Source organism: Austrofundulus limnaeus, unplaced genomic scaffold (assembly GCF_001266775.1).
Source record: "Austrofundulus limnaeus strain Quisiro unplaced genomic scaffold, Austrofundulus_limnaeus-1.0 Scaffold5, whole genome shotgun sequence".
Lineage (NCBI taxonomy): Eukaryota > Metazoa > Chordata > Actinopteri > Cyprinodontiformes > Rivulidae > Austrofundulus > Austrofundulus limnaeus.
In genome coordinates this window covers 1,253,541-1,272,802 of record NW_013952407.1, presented here as the reverse complement: position 1 = coordinate 1,272,802, position 19,262 = coordinate 1,253,541, and the positions used below count along the sequence as shown (strand labels likewise).

At 37.4% G+C, this 19,262-nt stretch overlaps 2 protein-coding genes across 3 annotated transcripts in view; one reads left to right on the top strand and one right to left on the bottom strand.

Moving 5' to 3' along the window:
* The first annotated feature begins 5,273 nt into the window (after positions 1 to 5,273).
* nucb2a (nucleobindin 2a) lies at positions 5,274 to 15,036 on the top strand. The gene is made up of 13 exons (XM_014026509.1): positions 5,274 to 5,376; positions 5,705 to 5,851; positions 7,689 to 7,796; positions 9,328 to 9,460; positions 9,575 to 9,678; positions 9,886 to 10,071; positions 10,184 to 10,274; positions 10,366 to 10,424; positions 10,505 to 10,597; positions 10,891 to 10,980; positions 11,090 to 11,260; positions 13,098 to 13,158; positions 13,247 to 15,036. The coding sequence occupies exons 1-13, from the start codon at positions 5,353 to 5,355 to the stop codon at positions 13,591 to 13,593; spliced, it is 1,614 nt and encodes a 537-aa protein (XP_013881963.1). The 5' UTR covers positions 5,274 to 5,352; the 3' UTR covers positions 13,594 to 15,036.
* Positions 15,037 to 15,384: 348 nt separating this feature from the next.
* Positions 15,385 to 19,262, bottom strand: part of caprin1a (cell cycle associated protein 1a) — a 12,502-nt gene continuing 8,624 nt past the window's right edge. The window contains exons 11-17 of one of the 2 annotated variants that reach the window (XM_014026490.1): positions 18,170 to 18,278; positions 18,028 to 18,092; positions 17,573 to 17,704; positions 16,587 to 16,746; positions 16,251 to 16,439; positions 16,064 to 16,173; positions 15,385 to 15,980 (exon numbers count right to left, since the gene is read on the bottom strand). In XM_014026490.1, the coding sequence (XP_013881944.1) occupies positions 15,894 to 15,980; positions 16,064 to 16,173; positions 16,251 to 16,439; positions 16,587 to 16,746; positions 17,573 to 17,704; positions 18,028 to 18,092; positions 18,170 to 18,278 (852 nt within the window). In that variant the 3' untranslated portion in view covers positions 15,385 to 15,893. The remainder of the gene's footprint in view (positions 15,981 to 16,063; positions 16,174 to 16,250; positions 16,440 to 16,586; positions 16,747 to 17,572; positions 17,705 to 18,027; positions 18,093 to 18,169; positions 18,279 to 19,262) is intronic. The other variant, XM_014026500.1, reaches the window with a different exon arrangement.

Sequence of the window (19,262 nt, the reverse complement as noted above, 5' to 3'; positions counted from 1 at the left end):
GAAAAGTAAAAATACAACAAAAAATATATCATGAGTTCTGAAGTCATTAGTTCCACAGATGTAATTATTAGATAAAATGTCATAACTTTTTATTCACAAGCAACAAAGTCATTATGAGACGCAACAATCATTATTTTAGAATTTAAAGTTAATTTTGAGATTAAAATCATGAGTTTCGAAATTTTATTTATGAGTTTCAAAATCTTTATGTAATGTAAAATTGTAATTATAAAGTTATAATTTTGACAAATCATTTGATATATTTTTGTATTTTTAGTGGCAGAAATAGGTTTCTACTGAATTCAGATTACTGAACTCCCAACACAAAACATACAAAGATTATCATCATTCAATCATTCCAAAACTGTTTTTCCCTTGTTGAAAATGTATTTTACTTTTTAAATAAAAATATGTCCCATGTGAAAACGTGTTTTTTTTTTCYAATGAGAAGTTGATATACCTCCTTGACTTAAAACCCGTGGATTTACACATTGTTTAAATTTACTATGTTTTTACAGATGAATGTTCTTTTCATGCCTTTTGACACTAAATTGCAATGTACATCATGAATATTCTGAAAAATGTTGGCTGAAGCAACAGTTTATAACCTTCACAACACTCAACGTTTTTTTATTTTAGTAATGCAACAACTTTTCAAATATAAAGTAAATTACAGCCACTCAAAAATTAAACTAAACAACAAGTGCAAAACAACAGAAAACACAAGGGGTCTTCTGTTTTTCAGCCCATCCCAACATATTTTTGCCTCTCTTTCTCCCTCTGTACTTATTCATCATTAACCATTTATAGATATAGCTTACATGTTTAAACATTCTCATCAACTTGTGTTTTTCATTTCATAAATTCAGCTAACAGATTCCCTATCATTAAGAATGTGAAATATATTTTTTGTGTGTTCTGTGCTCACAACCAAGAGAAAATGTTGAAATGTTAATCACAGAATCCCAGCAGCTTCTAGAGAAATGCCTTTCAGTCACACAGCCGTGGATGAGGAGGAAAGAAGGAGTTAACTTTGGATTCCAGCTTTTCATTCTTCCTAAAAGCAAAGCTTTAAGGCCTCACAGGGAAATTGTTGCACAGGAACTGAGAAAGGAGGAAAAACAAAACATGGGTAGAAATAGCAACCTAAGAGACTCAATGAATCATGATACTTTATTAGGTATGCTATGTTAAGATAAAGATACAAATTCTGTTTGAAATATGAACGACAGAAAAGTTTGGTATGCTCTAAATGTCAAAACCCATGAACGGCTGAGCTGTTCTGTTRTTTTAACAGGACTTCTTATTTGCTTTTTGGCCTAACATCTTGCCCAATGAGCTGCCCAAAGTCATTCTTTTAGTAGCACACACCTACAGACACAAGCGCTAAAGTCTAAAACGTGATTTTCTCCATGCATCACACAGACATGTCAAAGTGTGTGTGTGTTCACGTTTCAAAGGGTTTAGAAGCTTTAGACAAAGTTTGCCAGCCTCAAATCACCTTTCCTGCAGCCGCACTTTAAAGACAGAACACCTGTCTGACCATGACACACCACAGAAGTGCTTACGTTGCACTAATCAGACCTGTCCACATCACCTGCACTGCCAATAAATTTCACTTCAGGCCGTGGCAACGTTCAAAGTCACAGCAGGGGTTGTTTCTGCTGCACATCAAGACTCAAGGTTTATCAGGTTTATTTCTCATGCAGTTTATAAATCTGATATTTTTAATGTTGTTCTCTTTTTGTAACAGCGTTTGGTTTAACCGGGAGAAGGTAACCCAATAAACTTGCCAGCCAGTCTTAAAAAGATGCTCGCCCTGGAGTTTGTTGAGTCCTGATGTTATTGTGTAAAGTGAAAATAGGGTCAGAGGACAGAGATCAATAAGTACCTGTCAATAATCTGAATCTAATCCATGATCTCTTTCAGGAAGGCTTTGTGTAAATAATCTGGAAGGGATAACTTTTAAAAAAGGTAGCAGAAAAAAATAATTATTTAAAAAAACTGCTTAATGTTTTATTGATTTATTTGTTTTTAGCTTCAAACCAGCTCAATGCAAACCTTTTTGAGTTTGCATTAAGTTTCAGAGTGAAATAAATTCTCATTTCTGCTGTACAAAGAAGCAATAATTCAAATGCAACTGTTGAAGAAATACAAGCAGAACATAAAAAATAATATTTTTCACATACGTATATATAAAGAGAGTTGCAATTATTTTCTAACCAATGTGAATTGTTTATCTATTATTACCAGGTAATCTTAGTTTAAAAGCCTTCAGAGACATGTTTAATATTAACCCATCCATCCATCATCCATCCATCCATTTTCTTCCGCCTATCCGGGGTCGGGTCGCGGGAGCTGCAGCTTCAGAAGGGAGGCCCAGACCTCCCTCTCCCCAGCCACTTCTTCCAGCTCCTCCTGGGGAACTCCAAGGCGTTCCCAGGCCAGCCGAGAGACATAGTCCCTCCAGCGTGTCCTGGGTCTTCCTCGGGGCCTCCTCCCAGTGGGACGTGCCCAGAATACCTCACCAGGGAGGCATCCTTACCAGATGCCCGAGCCACCTCAATTGGCTCCTCTCGACGTGGAGGAGCAGCGGCTCTACTCTGAGTCCCTCCCGGATGACCGAGCTTCTCACCCTATCTCTAAGGGAGAGCCCAGCCACCCTGCGGAGGAAACCCATTTCGGCCGCTTGTATCCGGGACCTCGTTCTTTCGGTCATGACCCAAAGCTCATGACCATAGATGAGGGTAGGAACGTAGATCGACCGGTAAATCGAGAGCTTCGCTTTCTGACTCAGCTCTCTCTTCACCACGACGGACCGGTACAGTGCCCGCTTTACAGCAGACGCTGCGTAAATATTAATATTAATATTAACCATCACCCTTAATTTGCAAATTGTATCAGACTCAATACAAAAAAAAGTACAGCATTCTGGGGATGCTGTGCTCTGCATTGTTACAATAATAAGCGAATGGCTCAGATCGGCATGAATAAACACTTTTTCATCTAACTCAATCAATTATGACATCGAGACATTAAATATGCTGTCATTTGGAATAACTGGCTTTGGATTCCTCAACCTGTTTGCACCATAAAGGGCAGCGCAGCATGAACATTATGTTGTACATACTGCAGTGTAATCATCTCGTTGCCGCACTCAGCTGCTGTAATTTGACCTTGCCATGATTTATCATACACACTACACAGACCATCATTTCGACATACTAATCTGCTCCGACACATAGACACATGCTTTGCTGCACAGTCCGGTGCAGTTCTGCAGTGGAGCCCGGCGCTGCTGAATTCTTCCCCTTGGCTGCCAAAGGTTTACAATGCAGCAAGGTGACTCAATGTTATTGTCTTCTCCTTAGAGAGCCTCTTCCCGCTGAATCACAGCTTACTGAAGGTGTTCAGCAGAAAATGAATTAAAAATCATTTTTGCTTTGACTTTGCTGTGCATTGCTTCTAACAGATCTGGCTCTAGTTCTCATAGAAAATCACTTAAATCTGAGATTATTTTTAAAGCGTTCCTTGTGTATACTCTAAACGAGTATATTCGGACAGTATTCTTCTTGGGAGTGTGCAGCTCATTTAATCATTGTTGATGAAAAGAAGTGCTGATCAGACCCATCCACAAGAGCTTTCTCTTACTTTGGTTCTGATCTTAAAGTGATGATTAATTACCTCCCAGCTCACTGAACTATTACACTGACATCTACAGGGCAGGGATGTTATATTTAGTCATAAGCTCACTCATGCAGAGAGAAACTAGATTTATTGTCTTGCTGCAGCTGCCAAGGCTCATAGTTTTTTTAGACATCACTCTATGTTTTTTTTTATTTCAGCAATCATAAATTCAATAGAAAGTTAATGTTTGTAATATTCCCCTTCAACAAACACCTGGATTTAATTAGAGGCAATTCAACCACCTGCAACAAAAAGGGAACAATATTTCTCACTGAACTCAGCATATTCCATAAACTTTTTCAGCTTTTCAGATACAAAAATCATGACACCAGACAAGGATGATGCTTTATTCTTGATTTTTTTAATCATGTAATTATTTTGTCCCATGCCATATCTCCATCAGTGAACTGTTTATTCCACAACTCATCCAGGTCAAATAAACACGACACTGCCCTCTGCTGAACAGWTGATGTATGTACACGTCAAACCGCACTGCGTAAAGTCAGAGGAAAACAAACAACGGGAATGTTKTGATTTGGATGAACCTACTGTATTTGTAGCAGGTGCTGCAGTTTGCAATGTAATCTAATGTACTCCACACAGTGCTTTCAGGAACAGTTAAAGCTGGGAATTTGAGTTCAAACTCCAATTATTTGTTAAGCCAAGTAAAAGTAAATTGTTGATCAAAAAATAATGTAATCCATATAAGGTGTTTGTGTTTGGACTAACAAGTTATTTTCTTCCTGTACAGTGATAATAAACTAAAAGGTGTTTGGTCATATAGGCTCTAAGCCTAAGATCTCCCTATGAGGCCACAGAAACAGCCTGAGGTTAGAGGTGGACTTGGACCCATTAATCACACAGCGCTGTGTAAAAGCTGACAGCACTGCACTCTGTGGGATTTCACACTCTTGAACTATTTTCTTTCTTTCTTCCCCCTTTTTTTTTACAAGAAGCAAAGAAAGGAAAGTCTTTTGCAAAGTCACACTTCAAAAATAATCTTTATGATGTGAAAAKTTTTTGGTCCAAACCATGATGTTGGAGAAAGGTGAAACACTGAACCTGTCAATACGTTATCAGTCCTTCAGACCCTAATGTGTTTTTTTTTTCTGAATGAATCGTTTTTATGTTGAACTAAAAGTACTACCTACAGCATTAAATTATTTTATATTAATAATAACACAGCACTCATGAGCTAAAATCTTGCATGAGTAGTTAACATGAAATCCTTTCAGTGCATTTACCTGAGTGTACATGTCGTGTTTTATTTTTAACAATATTTTTCATCAAAATTCAACAACAGCGAAAACTTTTAGTTGCTTCAAATAATAGTATGGCTGTAATTTTTTCATAAKTTTGTACTGATTTTGAAAACAATAGAACAAAGACAGCAATACTTTGAAAAGCCAGTAATTTTATGACTTGTCACCTCATTTTACACAGGATCTACATTCGATCATAAACAAGGAAGCACCGCCCACCTGCTCGCTCGTTTGTCGCCACGTACAATGTCACGCAACCTAACTTGCTCCTTCATTTTAATGGTGCCGCTGAAATGACCAATCGAATTAAAGATGTTGCGCATGCACCCTACAGTGCTGGCTAGCGAGTTAGCTGTCAACATAGTTCCAGCTGAGAGAGAGCAACGGGAGGGAGGCTGGGCAGATGAGGCTTAAAATTAATTTCAAAGTAAGTTTATAAGTAACATGCAAATGGAGTTCATTAGTGAAGTGTTTTACGACACGTTTAGAGTAATGGACACGTTTTGTTCTGTACAGTTTAAAGCGACTTACAGCGGTAATCGAGAGCTCATGGCAGCCATACGTCAGTCAATAGCAGAGGCAACAGCTTCATTAAGATATTCTTAGCTAGCCACATAGTCAGCCTAGAGAAGCTATTTAAATAAGACCAAGTTCAAACATAGAACTCATAAAACCCCATTTTTTTTTAGTATTCCACTGTTAAATAAATGTGATATAATCTATATTAAAACAGGTGTAAATGTGTTTCTGTCCAGATGTGCTGGAGCCGGTTTTTCGTCGCCGGCTGGGCTCTCCTGCTGCTGGGTCAGCTGCAGGACTCAGAGGCTGTTCCTATAGGTATCGACAAAACAAAAGTCAAAGAGCCAGAGAAACAAACTGAAGAGGTACCACCAGCTAATGTGGTAAGGATCACAAAACTCACAAGCTGAAAATCTGTTAAAGCGTGTAACATATACCTTATTGTTTTAAAGCTGGTTTTCTATTTGATATTACTGACTTTCAAACAACTTGTTATTCTGCTTTAAGGATTAATTACATCACACGTGAAAGGAAATCAAAAATCCTGATGTATTTCCTGTAATGCAACAGTTTTGAGAAAGCATATTTGGGCTGCATTCATTTTAATTAGTTGCAGTTCCCTATTCATGCTTCTGTGCTTCTCACGTTTAAGGCTGCCACGATTAGTCGATTAATAGACGACTAATCGATTATTAAAATAATCAATGACTAATTTAATAATCGGTTAATCAATTTTTTTCTTTACTTTGTTTTTCTCTTCAAACTGCTTTGACACCTTCCACTGCCACATCTGCCTTTCTGTCCTTGACACACATGCACACTAGTGGTAACTGGGGTAGGCCGTGGACGTCACAAGACATTATACCAGAGGTGCCCAAAGTGGGGCCCGCGGGCCAAATTTGGCCCACCAAGCCATTTGATTTGGCCCACCAGCAGTTATCCTGGTTACTAGATTGTAATCTCCTGTTTTATGTAGAAATACTATATTTGCACTTAGTGTTTTCAAACATTGGTCCAGATATAAGGAGCTGTAGTCAGCTAGTCTTAGTCTTAGTCTTAACTTATGGTGCTCACTTTGTCTTTAAATTATGTTTAAATTAAACTTAAAATACAAGTGAGTTCAAGAGACATTTATATTAGATTTAAGTCCATATCTAGATTTGCACACCTAATAAGACCACATATACTCAAATTTTAAATTATAAAAAGTCCCATGAGCCTTTGCTGCCCTAGCATACGTTGAATTTTCTCCACATCCATGAGCTGAAAAAACAAACAAACAAACTAGGAAATGTGGGCAACCATACTGGCTGCTAGCTTAATTATAAAAAACACAACTTTACTTGAAGTATTTGCATTTCATGTATTATATTATTGCATTTGGCCCACAACCCTCAGATTGATTTTAATCTTGGCCCTCTCAGGGAAAATGTTTGGGCACCCCTGCATTATACAGACAGGCTCTGGTATTGTGGCTACCTGGCAATGGAGCTCAAAAGTGTGGGATCATTTTAAGAAAATGAAAGAGAAACCTGTGCAATATCTGCAAGGCAGAACRTGCCTTCCACAGCAATTATTTTTAGTTAGCATATAACCAAAATCTAACGATGGTTATATAATAGCAGCTGCATTCTGGCGCGATAAGCTGTGTGTTTTATATTCAGTTAATGTATGATCCGATTAGCCGACTAATCAAAAAAATAATAGATGATTAATCGACTATAAAAATAATCATTTGTGGCAGCTCTACTCACGTTTATTGTAAACATTACAACACTTAATATAAACTTCTAATTATGTCATCTTACTTTAAATACYTGCTATTTTTGATATAACAAAAACAATTAAAACAAATACATGGCTCTAACTTCTGGTTCAGGTATTGTGTATTTATGTATTTACAGCCTTGTCATATATTCACATGCTTTCTGTTGTGACATACAAATGCTTAGAAATGTTTTGTTACAGAATAGTTGTTAACAGTTGCACAGCTGATACAGAATAACACTTGTCAATCTGAAAATCTCAAAAATGCTGGTTAGGAAGAAACACAACATCTCCTGGAAGTCTTTTAGAAACAGATTCAGTTGATCAATTTTTTCTTTTTGAATAGATAGCAACAAAAATGACATTATGAAACTAGTGCTTTTAGAGTTACATTTACAGTAATGTCAATATTATATAAATTAGGATTTTAAGTCTCATTTTATTTGCTGATAGGACACTGGACTCCACTATGACCGCTACCTCAGAGAGGTCATCGATTTCCTTGAGAAGGATCAGCATTTCAGAGAAAAGCTCCACAACACAGACATGGAAGACATTAAGGTTTGTTGCATTTTTTATTTGATTTTTGTAGCAGTCTTATAATGCTATACTTGTATGTATCAGTCCTTTTGTTAAGTATTTTTTTAATTATAATACTAAGATGCAAAAGTCTGTAAGAACTCTGTAGTGGAAATATTTGTTAAAAGGCAGAAACACGTGAATAAAATAAAATGCACTCCGTGAATGGTTGTCAAATGATTTAAAGGGATCCATGATTAGTTGTAACATTAGACTTTATTTGATAAACAATTATTTTAACTGTAAAATAAAGACTGTAAAAATACTGTAGGCTGTTTTTGGTTTTAAAAAAAATATATTACACGGACGGGGCCATTTTATTTACACGCAAAGCATTTTGGGTAAATGATGACGCGGATAGGTCATCGGTGCGAGGCTGCTAGCGAGATACATCCACCCTGATGGTTAATCTTGGACAATATCTGATGATCAACTTTTTCAAATGAAACCAGAGAGCGTTGACAGAGAGGAGAAGGTAGAAATGACTCAGCCTGTAACTGAAAATTTGGATGGAGGACAACAGAGCTGCTTCATGGAAGAAGAACCTCAGCTTAGCCTGTTAGCTTTAGCATTAGCCCCGACGCTATCAACATATATATATATATATATATATATATATATAAAATATATGTGTGTGTGTGTATTAGCTCAGCGCTACACATTCTCCTCTCGTCACTGAGGTCCTCCATCCACATGACAGAGAGGAGAATGCAAAAATGACTCAACCTGCAAGTGAAAATATGGATGGAGGACCTCAGTTTAGCTTGTTAGTTTGTCAGCGCTAGTGCGAAAGCTAACAGGCTAAGCTGAGGTTCTTCTTCCATGAAGCAGCTCTGTTGTCCTCCATCCATATTTTCAGTTACAGGCTGAGTCATTTCTACCTTCTCCTCTCTGTCAACGCTCTCTGGTTTCATTTAAAAGAGCCAATTGTCAGATATTGTCCAAGATTAATCTTCAGGGTGGATATAGCTCGCTCACACTGAGGGCCTATCCACGTCATAGTTTACCCAGAATACTTTCCGTGTAAATAAAATGGGTCTGTGCGTGTTAAAATAAATTTTTTTAAATTTACAAAACTAAACAGCCTACAGTATTTTTACAGTCTTTATTTTAGAGTTAAAACAAATGTTTATCAAATAAAGTCTAATGTTACAACTAATCATGGATCCCTTTTAATAAAGGTTTGCAATTGCAAAGCTGAGCAGCAGAAAAATGGTTTTACATACAGARGGGGCATTGAACAGCCAATGACAGAGTGACAGGTTTCACTTCTGCTCTAAACAGGATAAGGATGTGAGACATCAATGGCGTCTTTGAAATCATAAGGACAGATTATGACAAATCATAGCAGTTATCAAAAAGATACAAATAGGAATGTCAGGACAATATGAACTTAGTAATCAGGCATAGAGGTATAATTATGTTCTAGCACAAACTCCTTAACGTTTTGATTCTGAGTAATGCTTCCTTAATGTTGTATAAAAATAATTGTTGTCTAATTTGTTTGATTTAGCAAGGTAAACTGGCTAAAGAGCTGGACTTCGTTAGCCATCACATCAGAACAAAACTTGATGAGCTAAAAAGGCAGGAGGTCAATCGACTGCGGACCCTGATTAAGGCTAAGCAAGACCTAGAAGGAGGCAACGGTACATTGTAAAAATACATCYTGTATCATTTTGATGTTCAAAATAAAATACTTGGAAAAAATGCTTTTTGATCAATCTAAATTTTATCCATGTCAACATTTGTTTCTTAAACAGACATAGCAGTGGATCACCAGGCTCTCCTGAAGCAGTTTGAGCACCTGGACCACATGAACCCACATACATTTGAAGTGAACGACCTGGATCGACTCATTAAATCGGTAAATTCTATCACTTCATCATGTTTGGTCAGGAGAAGAACCCAAAGGATAAACTGATGTAAACTACTAGATACAACAGAGTCATGTTGTGATTTATATGAGCAAACAACAGATGATYTATTAGTGTTATGAACTTCTCATGAAAGACTTTATAGCATGTAACATGAAATCAGTGGGTAACAGCTGTATGTTATTACCTACACTCAGGCCACACATGACCTGGAGAACTATGACAAAGAAAGACATGAAGACTTCAAGAAGTATGAGATGATGAAGGAGCATGACAGAAGGGAGCACCTGAAAACCCTGGATGAGGAGGAGAGAAAGAAGGAGGAGGAGCACTATGAGGAGATGAAGAAGAAACATGCCGACCATCCTAAAGTCAATCACCCAGTGAGTCATGTAGTGGCAGTTAGGACACAAAAACACAACATACCACTAGAGTTTCATAAAAACTAACATCTCCCATCACAATTTATCCATAAACTAAAGTTTTGTATTGCAGGGCAGCCAAAATCAGCTAAAAGAAGTGTGGGAGGGAGCTGACGGCTTGGACCCCGAAGATTTTGATCCAAAGACCTTTTTCAACCTTCACGGTAAACATCCAATAAAATTATCCTTTTATTTAATCCCAACTATTTTGAGTTGTTTTTCTAAAAACTGCATTCCTTGTTTTTTAAAATGCAGATACTAATGGGGATGGCTTTTTCGATGAGCAGGAGCTTGAGGCATTGTTCACCAAAGAGGTAAATCCGTGGCTTGAGAGGCGCTGTAGTGTTTCAGTGGCTGGTTCAACACTGACCATTCCCCACCTCTGTGATTTCAGCTGGAAAAAATTTATGACCCCACCAATGAAGAGGACGATATGGTGGAGATGGAGGAAGAGAGGCTACGCATGAGGGAGCATGTTATGAATGAGGTACAGTAAGTCAGACTCAGAGCTACCTACAGCTGTCTTTATTTAGGCATTTATTTTCTTTTAGTTTAAGATTAGTGTGATTAATGCTTAAATGTGTCATATTTTTGAGCTCTACTTTATTATTTAGCCTAAATTCAAATAGACCTCAGTGAGGCTGTGGTGTTTAGCTTTGAGAGTCCATCTATGGTCCTATCAATAGATCATTAAAACTTRGTGATTAAAAGTTTGTGCTGCTCAACTGTTTTGTGGTAATCTATAAATCAATAAGCTCACTGCTCTTCTTTTTACTTTAGGTGGATTCTAACAAAGACAGGTTGGTGTCTTTAGAGGAGTTCCTGGTCGCTACAAAGAAAAAAGAATTTCTGGAGCCGGATAGCTGGGAGGTGAGACACTAAATATGATGGTTGCAATAATTAGGGCTAATTAAATCATTTAAAGGTAATTTAAAAAGTAAAACTGAAAAGTGGCGGTCATTTATTTTTTCCCCATCAGACCCTGGAGCAGAACCAGGCTTACACAGACGAGGAGATGAGGGAGTTTGAGGAGCATCTTGCTCAACAAGAGCAGGACCTCAATCAAAGAGCTGTTGACCTGCAAAAACAAAGAGACGAGCTGGAGAGGCAGCAGGAGCAGCTCAACGCACAGAAAATAGAACTCCAGCAGGTAAGAAGTTGTACAATAAAATTCACAGCTGTGGATTTTAAACATGAAACTACAGTGAAACATCAGAGACCTTTTTTCGGCAAGGTTTCATATTTTCAAAAAAAAAAAAAAAGATTTTTGATAACATTTAATAATGCTAGCAGCTAGCAATAGCATTGTCAGTCCTGTGCTAATATTTTAACTTGGCAAAATCATTTGAGTGAGCCGTGGAGATATAGCCTGGTAAAAACCAGCCCCTTGTTCTTCGCTTTGCTTCATACAGACAGAGAAGTGAAGGGAAACTAGAATTGAGCAGAACTGCGTAGGAAGGCAAGGGCCAGGCTAGTGGAGATAAGAATTATTACTTTTGTATTACAATCATTGGGCCTCATGCAAGAACATGTTCGTATTCTTATCCTAAATTTCTCTTACTTTTGTTCGTACGAACATGTCACGTCAGATTCAACAAACTCTCCTATCTTCAGAAAAAGTATCGAAATGAGCAGCGTAAACTGATGAATGTGTATCAGGTGCTCGCGGACGAGGAGAGGAGATTAGCATAATTACCACCCTAAAAACACCATATAAGGCTATATGTTTCCTGCCCCAGATACCAGGAAGTGTCCATTCATAAATGAGATCGCAAAGTAAAAAGAAGAACTTTACGAGTTCGGAGATTGAAGTCTTGCTCTCAGAGATCCAGAAAAGGAAAATCTGTCAATTTTAGCAGCGTCAGCTGTGGAATTAAAGGACCTGCTAAAGCCGAGGAATGAAAAGACTGCTGTTAATGTTGTGTCTCTCGTGGGTTGTACAGTGACAGAAATAAAAATCTAAATCACATTTGTTATGGAAATATTTATTTAACAAAGACAGAAATATGTGGTCCAAGAAGGAAGGTACTCCATGGGATGATCAGCTGAGTTTTATTGCAACAACAGGAACACAGAAAACATTGAGCCATCAGACTGTCCCCCCTGCTCTCTGCTCCTGCTTCTCTGAGGCAGTTGAGGCCTCATATATACTGTTTAACAAACACTATTATGTCATCTTAAAAAAGCAAGTGTAGGGGTCACCTCAGGTGAGGAAAAAAGAATTTCTGCCTCTAATATAGGCCTTGGAAGGGCCTTCAAAAAGGACAGAAACTCTGTTCCACTCTGAACTTTATTTAGGCCATGACAGGTCATTCTAATCGTGGAAGAGAACCTCTCTTCCTTTTAATCAGATAATGGACAGAATAATCTCCATTGTTCGTGATTCATTTTTCATTTAACTAAGAATGTTTYTGCATTTGTTAAATCAAAGATGAATCACGAACAATGGAGATTTCATCCAAAGGAAATGCTGGGTCAACGGAAAACACAAAGAAACACAAGTGATATCTAAGAATGACTGTTGTTAGCTAATCTTGTTCTGACTTTAATCATTCTATTTGCTGATAAACAGCATGTCATGAAAACTTAGGTCATTAAAGTATGTCATGAATTACTGCCTTAAACCTAAAAGTATTATTTTCATAATAATATTCATCTCTCTCTAGTCCTGCTCCAGTTTTCCTTTGGTCAAATATTTTTAATTTAACTGTAAACAACTATGTTGCATAGTTTTCATTTATTCAGAAGCGCTCCTAAATCACTTGTACGCACAAGAACAAATCTGTTCGTACCAATGGTTCTTGCATGAGGCCCATTGTCCGGAGATTCATTTTAAGACGAATACAGATTATAAATCAGTTATTCTAATTTGAGCAAATGAAATTGCATATACACAATGCCTGTTTGAACTATAACATTTAGGTTGTCTTCTACAATACCATGTGCACTTTCAAATTGCAAGAAAACATGAACAAAACTTTTTACAGGCCGTGGAGCATATGGAACGACTTAAGTCAACGAATATGGACCCCTCTCTAGATGTTCATGGTGAGTGTTGATTGTATTGCTTTTTAGTATATATTTTTATTTTTTTAATGTCTAAGCGGACAATCCAACACTGCTCTTCCTGTTACAGTTGAAGGAAATGCGTTACATGCAGTTGACAACCAGCAGCATGCTGACCCAGGAGCTTATCCACCAGGACATCAAGACGGACAGCTGCAGGATCATCATGGACAGCAGCAGGATCATCATGGACAGCAGCAGGAMCATCATGGACWGCAGCAGGAMCATCATGGACWGCAGCAGGAGCATCATGGACTGCAGCAGGAGCATCATGGACTGCAGCAGGAGCATCACGAGCAGCAGCAAGAGCATCACGGACAACAGAATCAGGACACACTTCAGCAAGATCTCCCCCCACATCAGGAGACACACCCAGACCCTCAAGAAGTTGCACATGGCCAGCATAACCTGCCATAAAATTGCTGTCAAGAACCACTAGACTTCTACTGCACTTCAAGTCCTCCGTGCAGAAGAGATGTCCTGCCTGATCATAAGACCACTGCAACCAGTTTTCAGGTTTTTAAATACAGGTTACATGGAAAGAAAACAGTGGCACYTGAAATCCAAGTTTTTCATATCAATAAACAAAGGGAACTAGAATTTTAAAATGACCCACTGTAGACCGGTTCCCCAAAATGCGCATCAAAGAAATGCAAAGAAATATGTAGAATATGATCGTTTTGTTTGCAGTTGAACCTTCAGAGAGGTCCCCTACTTTTTTACGCAACCTGATGGATTTTATTTTCGAGGTGGTTGGATTTGTGCATGTTTGTTTGAGGGTGTTGAGGTGTAAAAAGTCATTTCTAATTTTAGCCTTATAATTTGGCATGACCTTTTCAGTTGCACTCAAAGATTTCTCTAAAAAGAAGTTACATACATAAATAATTGTGGAATGTTTTTTTTTTTTTCGTTGGTGGCATCAGTGTTTTGGAAATTAAACCCAAGAGGCATTTATAAGTTTTTCTTTACTTTGAAGAAGAATAAGAGCAAAGGATGCACTAAAGGAATATTAAATAGTGTGAAGTATTTTCATGTTTTACCATAAAATTTAATGTAAAAGTAATGTTTCGCTACGATTTGGTATAGTATCTCCAAGGTTGGGACAGGTTTTTCAAGCAAATCATACTTCCAAGAAGGGGTGGGTGGTAATGAAGCTAAAACTAGGTGCACTGCCTAAAGTACATGCTACACTCTTGTGATTTTAGTGCAACTCTGCTTTAAAAAAGGTGCTAGAAACAAAGACATAAGTAAAAGCCTCCAAATTTTTTTTCAATTTTTAAGTCTTAAATAAAATTGTATAGAAAATTTAGAAATTTAAGGTTAGCTATGGTATATATCCTAAGAGATAAAACACACTATGTAACTGATGGATCTCATCTTTATTACACAGCTCAAGTAGTCTTATGCAAATGTGTACAAACAAGTGATACCTTTACAGCAATTTCAATTAAGGGTTGTCCATCWCAATTATGTTGATAAAACAACCAGGTTTACCTACTTTGCTGTTTTGTAAGTTCACTTTACTCCAGTTAGGGATTAGGTCATAATTTTCTTCTATATTGCTGGTTTACTTGATGTGCTGTCCAGTTTTTTTAAATAATTCAGCTTTGTTTTTTATCTGGCTACAGTAAGCAGATGTTTGACAGTTGCTACTTTCTACTAAATGAACAAGACATCACTTATGGTAGTGAAGGAGGCAAAGGAAAAACATCTACAAAGCATTCTCTTTCATTTTCTGTGTGCCATGTGTTTTTAAAACCAAATCTTCTGGATTTGACAATATTTAGGTGGGATTGCTGCTGAATAAGAATTAAATACCATACACTTGGATAATAAAAAAAGTTTACCTTTTATACTGTCTTTGTGGTTTTCAGTCTTTTTGTACACAATGGAAATTAGGATAAAATATTAAGCAGTTATTTGTTACAAGGGTCTTAAAATAAAAGGGGTGTTGGTGAGATTTTAAATATGTCCTTAATGTTACAACAGTCCTTCAAAGCTGCGTGCTATTAAATAAGCAATTATACATTTTCACATTAACTGGGCTASCTCATACACAGTATATGGTTGTGTTACTAATACCCTGCTAATTCTTTGCTTTTCTTTAGTTGGACCCTGAATCATATGTTTATTAAATCGCTGACAATCTTRAATAACTGAACATAGTTTGTAAAAGCATACAYAATAAGAGGTGACATGAAAATTACATGGCTTCATAAAAACAGGCTTATAGGATACAACTTTATTTAAACAGTCTCAACCAATAACAGTGTACAAATGGGTTATGCTGCAATGATGAGTGGGTTAAAAGAAGAAAAAAAACGAAATAAATGGCTTTATGAAAATTATAAGGTTAAAACAAAACAATGTGTTTAACGTCACAGGGCACAAAAAAGTATCTGATTAATGGTGGCAGGGTATTTTTTGCATTTATTTTGTAAAAAATAAAAATAAATTAATGAAGTCTTTCAAGTTTACAGGAATATCCGTTTGTAGTTTTACATCACACAGACTTGCTGAGAATCCTACATGTGGTGAACGTCAGCATGTTTGTGTTAAAACATTAAGAGGATCTAGACAGACCAAAACAGGCTGACTAATTATTGGGCCAAGAGTTACAAATTAAAAAAAGTGTTAAAAAGTGAGCTAGGGTAAACACATTCGATATCCTGAATGTTCTACGTGGCGCAACTTGATGGTCCATAAAAGCAATGCGATTAAGATCGCATTGCTTGAGCATTGCCCCGCGACAAACCTCGAGATCCTTGACCAGTTCCTCGTTTGTAGCCCTGCTGGTATCCCTCCTTAAAAAAAACAAGCGAGTATTTACAAAGATTAGCACCTAATACGACAAAATGTTAAGTCGGTGCTCTGAACTGCATCTTACCCTCTGGTATGTACTATTGGAATAATCCCGAGATGTGTTAAACTGGGTTTGGCCATATCCGCTGGTGGGAGGAGCATTTGAAAAGGAGGGACGATAACCTTCATATCCCCCTGATGACAAGATATTAAATGTAAAACTGAAACTATTAAAGTCATAAGATTATCTGTTAACGGTACGATGCTTTTACCTCTGAATCCATTTGAAGAGGCCCGATATCCATTCACCACTCCACGAGCATTCCTGGGTCCACCTCTGGGTGCGGCCCTGCTTGTGTAAAAAGACTGGCTGGACTGTCCAAACCCTGCAGCTGCAGAGGAGTCCTCATGTCCTCCAGCTGAAGGCATGACTTGGTCTTGGGGCTGGAACCCACCAACAACTGGGGAGCCGAACAGTGCAGGTTAGCTTAGAAACAGCAGTAAACCCTCAGAGCTTTTAACTGTATTCATGTAAGACTGTGTACTGTTCATTTATCTTTTGTGGCCTTGAATTATTTTATTTTTCTAAATTTGAAGTATCGGTGTACCTGACTGTAGTCTTTCCTGTGGAATTTCAGGCTGCTCTACCGTATTCTCTGACTGGCTGTTAAAGCTCTGACCGTAGCCACCTGGAAATTGGCTGGACTGCTTCAATGGGTCTGGTTGGCTGTCAGTGGGAGGAGGTACAGGTGCATTCATATTGAATACCTAAAAAAAAAGAGAGAGAGAGAAAAACAAAAAAGCAAACAAATTGATTTTGTCTGCCTCTGCAGACTGAAAGGTTTGAATTTCTGCCCAAGAAGTTGCTGCAACAAAAAAAGAAAAATCTATGTACTGGCCCTAAATATTAGATTTTTTTTCTCCCTTTCACTAAATATTACCAAGCCTCCTGTTTAGTTTGCTTTAATCGAACTCTAGTCCATTAGCCTAGAAAGTCTGGTTCATTTGTATGAATGCGTTATTYAACTCTGACATGGACCAAATAAATAAAATCTAGTCCAGGGGTTCTCAAACTTTTTGGGTCTGGGACCCCCTTACAAGGGTGAAAAATGTCCAGGAACCCCCTCATAAACCCCATGCTGTTAATGCAAAATAGTTAACTGTTATTTTAACCACTAAATGCCATGGTAATGTTATTTTTTGTTTAGTTTAGTATGTTTTACAAGTGCATTATTCCCCATATGCATTCTTTTTAAATAAAAAGCAAATTGACAATTTGTTGAAATTTTTTGAGGACCACCAAGACACGGCTCGTGGACCCCTGGGGGTCCTGGGACCCCAGTTTGAGAACCTCTGATCTAGTCCACCTCCAAATCTAGGTCTCGGTTTGTTGAAACAGGTTGGTCACAGGGTTTATTTCAACACAGAGCAGTGTGAATGCAAACCGCACCAACTGAAAATGTAAACAAATCTTGCAATTTTGGTCCCCAGTCAAACCGAGTCTACCAGACTATCTGGGGCGAATGCAACCTAAGACAATCTATTAACGTCAAATGTATTTCTGTCACATTGCTTAAATGAGCCTGGAGCGTACCGCTTGCACTGACTGGAAAGGCGCTGCGTTCACGTTGATGCCTCCAGAGTGGGTGGGTTTAGAGACAGGTGGGAAGGCAGCAGACAAGGAACACGGGACAGTCGACTGTTCAGGTGACATAGAAAGGGAGGCCTGGGTAGGTAGGAATGAGGAGAATTGAAACGTGAGGGGAACAAAAGAAATGTTAAAGAGGTCAGAGGATCAAATGAGTTTTTGGATCATTTGTCTAAAAGCTTCAATGTATTTTAACATATTGTTTAAATAACTTCATAAAACACAATAGACTGTGTCACGAGAGAGCATCATATTAATAATTTTTTTAAATAAAAAACACCATCTGCATTTTATCTGAAATATCTGTTATTTTTACTGACTGCATGCTAACAAAAAAATCAATCAATCAATCAAGAGAAAACAGCCCTGCCAACCACTTCATGCTGGTTTTTTGTCCTTACTTGAGACGAGTCTTGTGGTCCGGATATTGTAGGTGTTTGAGAAAGCCTGGACTCTGAGTGAACTGCTGAAAAGAAAAATAAATCTTGAGATAAAAAGAAACGACGTCTCGAGCAGGTTTACTTCCCTTCTAGGATTACTTACTTGAGGGGCCACCCATCTGTTGCAGGTCAACGGTCTGCAGGGGCTTCATTGGTTGGGCAGAAACGATGGCTGGGTCCAGAGCCTGGCCGTCAAATTCCAACATGGAGTCCTGTAAAGAACCAGACAAGTGTCAATGTCCTGCTGAGGCAGAGAGTTCAGTGGACAAGTAAGTTAAACCACTATCCTTTAAATAAGATTTTTAAATAATTTATTTTGCAAGTATCTTATTTTTGTCGGAATTAATTTTAGTTGTGTTTCCACCTCACTCACATTGGTGGAGCAGATGGCCTGCTTTCCTTTGTTTCTGTCAAATACAGCACAACTTTTTTTTATTTTAATGCATCATACTGTAATTCCAGGGCTGATGAATTGCATTTTTTTATAGTCTGGTCTAAGTGACCCATCATATTGAAACGAGGATTAAGTCTAAAAGTGGTACAGTATATGGCAAATAGTGTTTTGATRAAAATGTTTGCAAAAATTGCATTTGTCAAAACATAATGAATGAATGRCTTATCAATGTATCKTTTGAATGAARTGTCTGAAATATAATCATAAAACAAAATTTTGAAGCACTTTTTTGAGCAGTAGCAACAAAAAACCTGATTTTSAGGAAAAATGRRTTAAACTTTTGAGATTTTCCATGTGAGCTAGCAAAGTTTTTCTTTMCAGCTGTGAAATCTTAATATACAAATAATGAGGTTTCRTCTTCATAAGGACATCAAAATTGCTCATTGAAATTCATAAAATTGGGATTCAGACCAAATATTTATGTATTATCATAACAAACAAGACAAATTAAGGCATACATATGGATTTAATTATGATATCAGAATGATCCAGGTATCAAAATATAGAATTTAAAACCAGGAATCTGAAAATGTAATTAGGTCATTCTGACCAAATTTGACTTAATCCTCATTTTGATATGATGGGTCACATTTTAACTCCCCAATGGCCTGTTTTAAATTTTAAATATGATGTACTGAATTTTGTTGATATTATGATGAACTAAAAACTAGTGCCAAACGATTATTTTCTAATCGATTAATCTAACAATTATTTTTTTCGATTAATTGATTATTCTAACAAC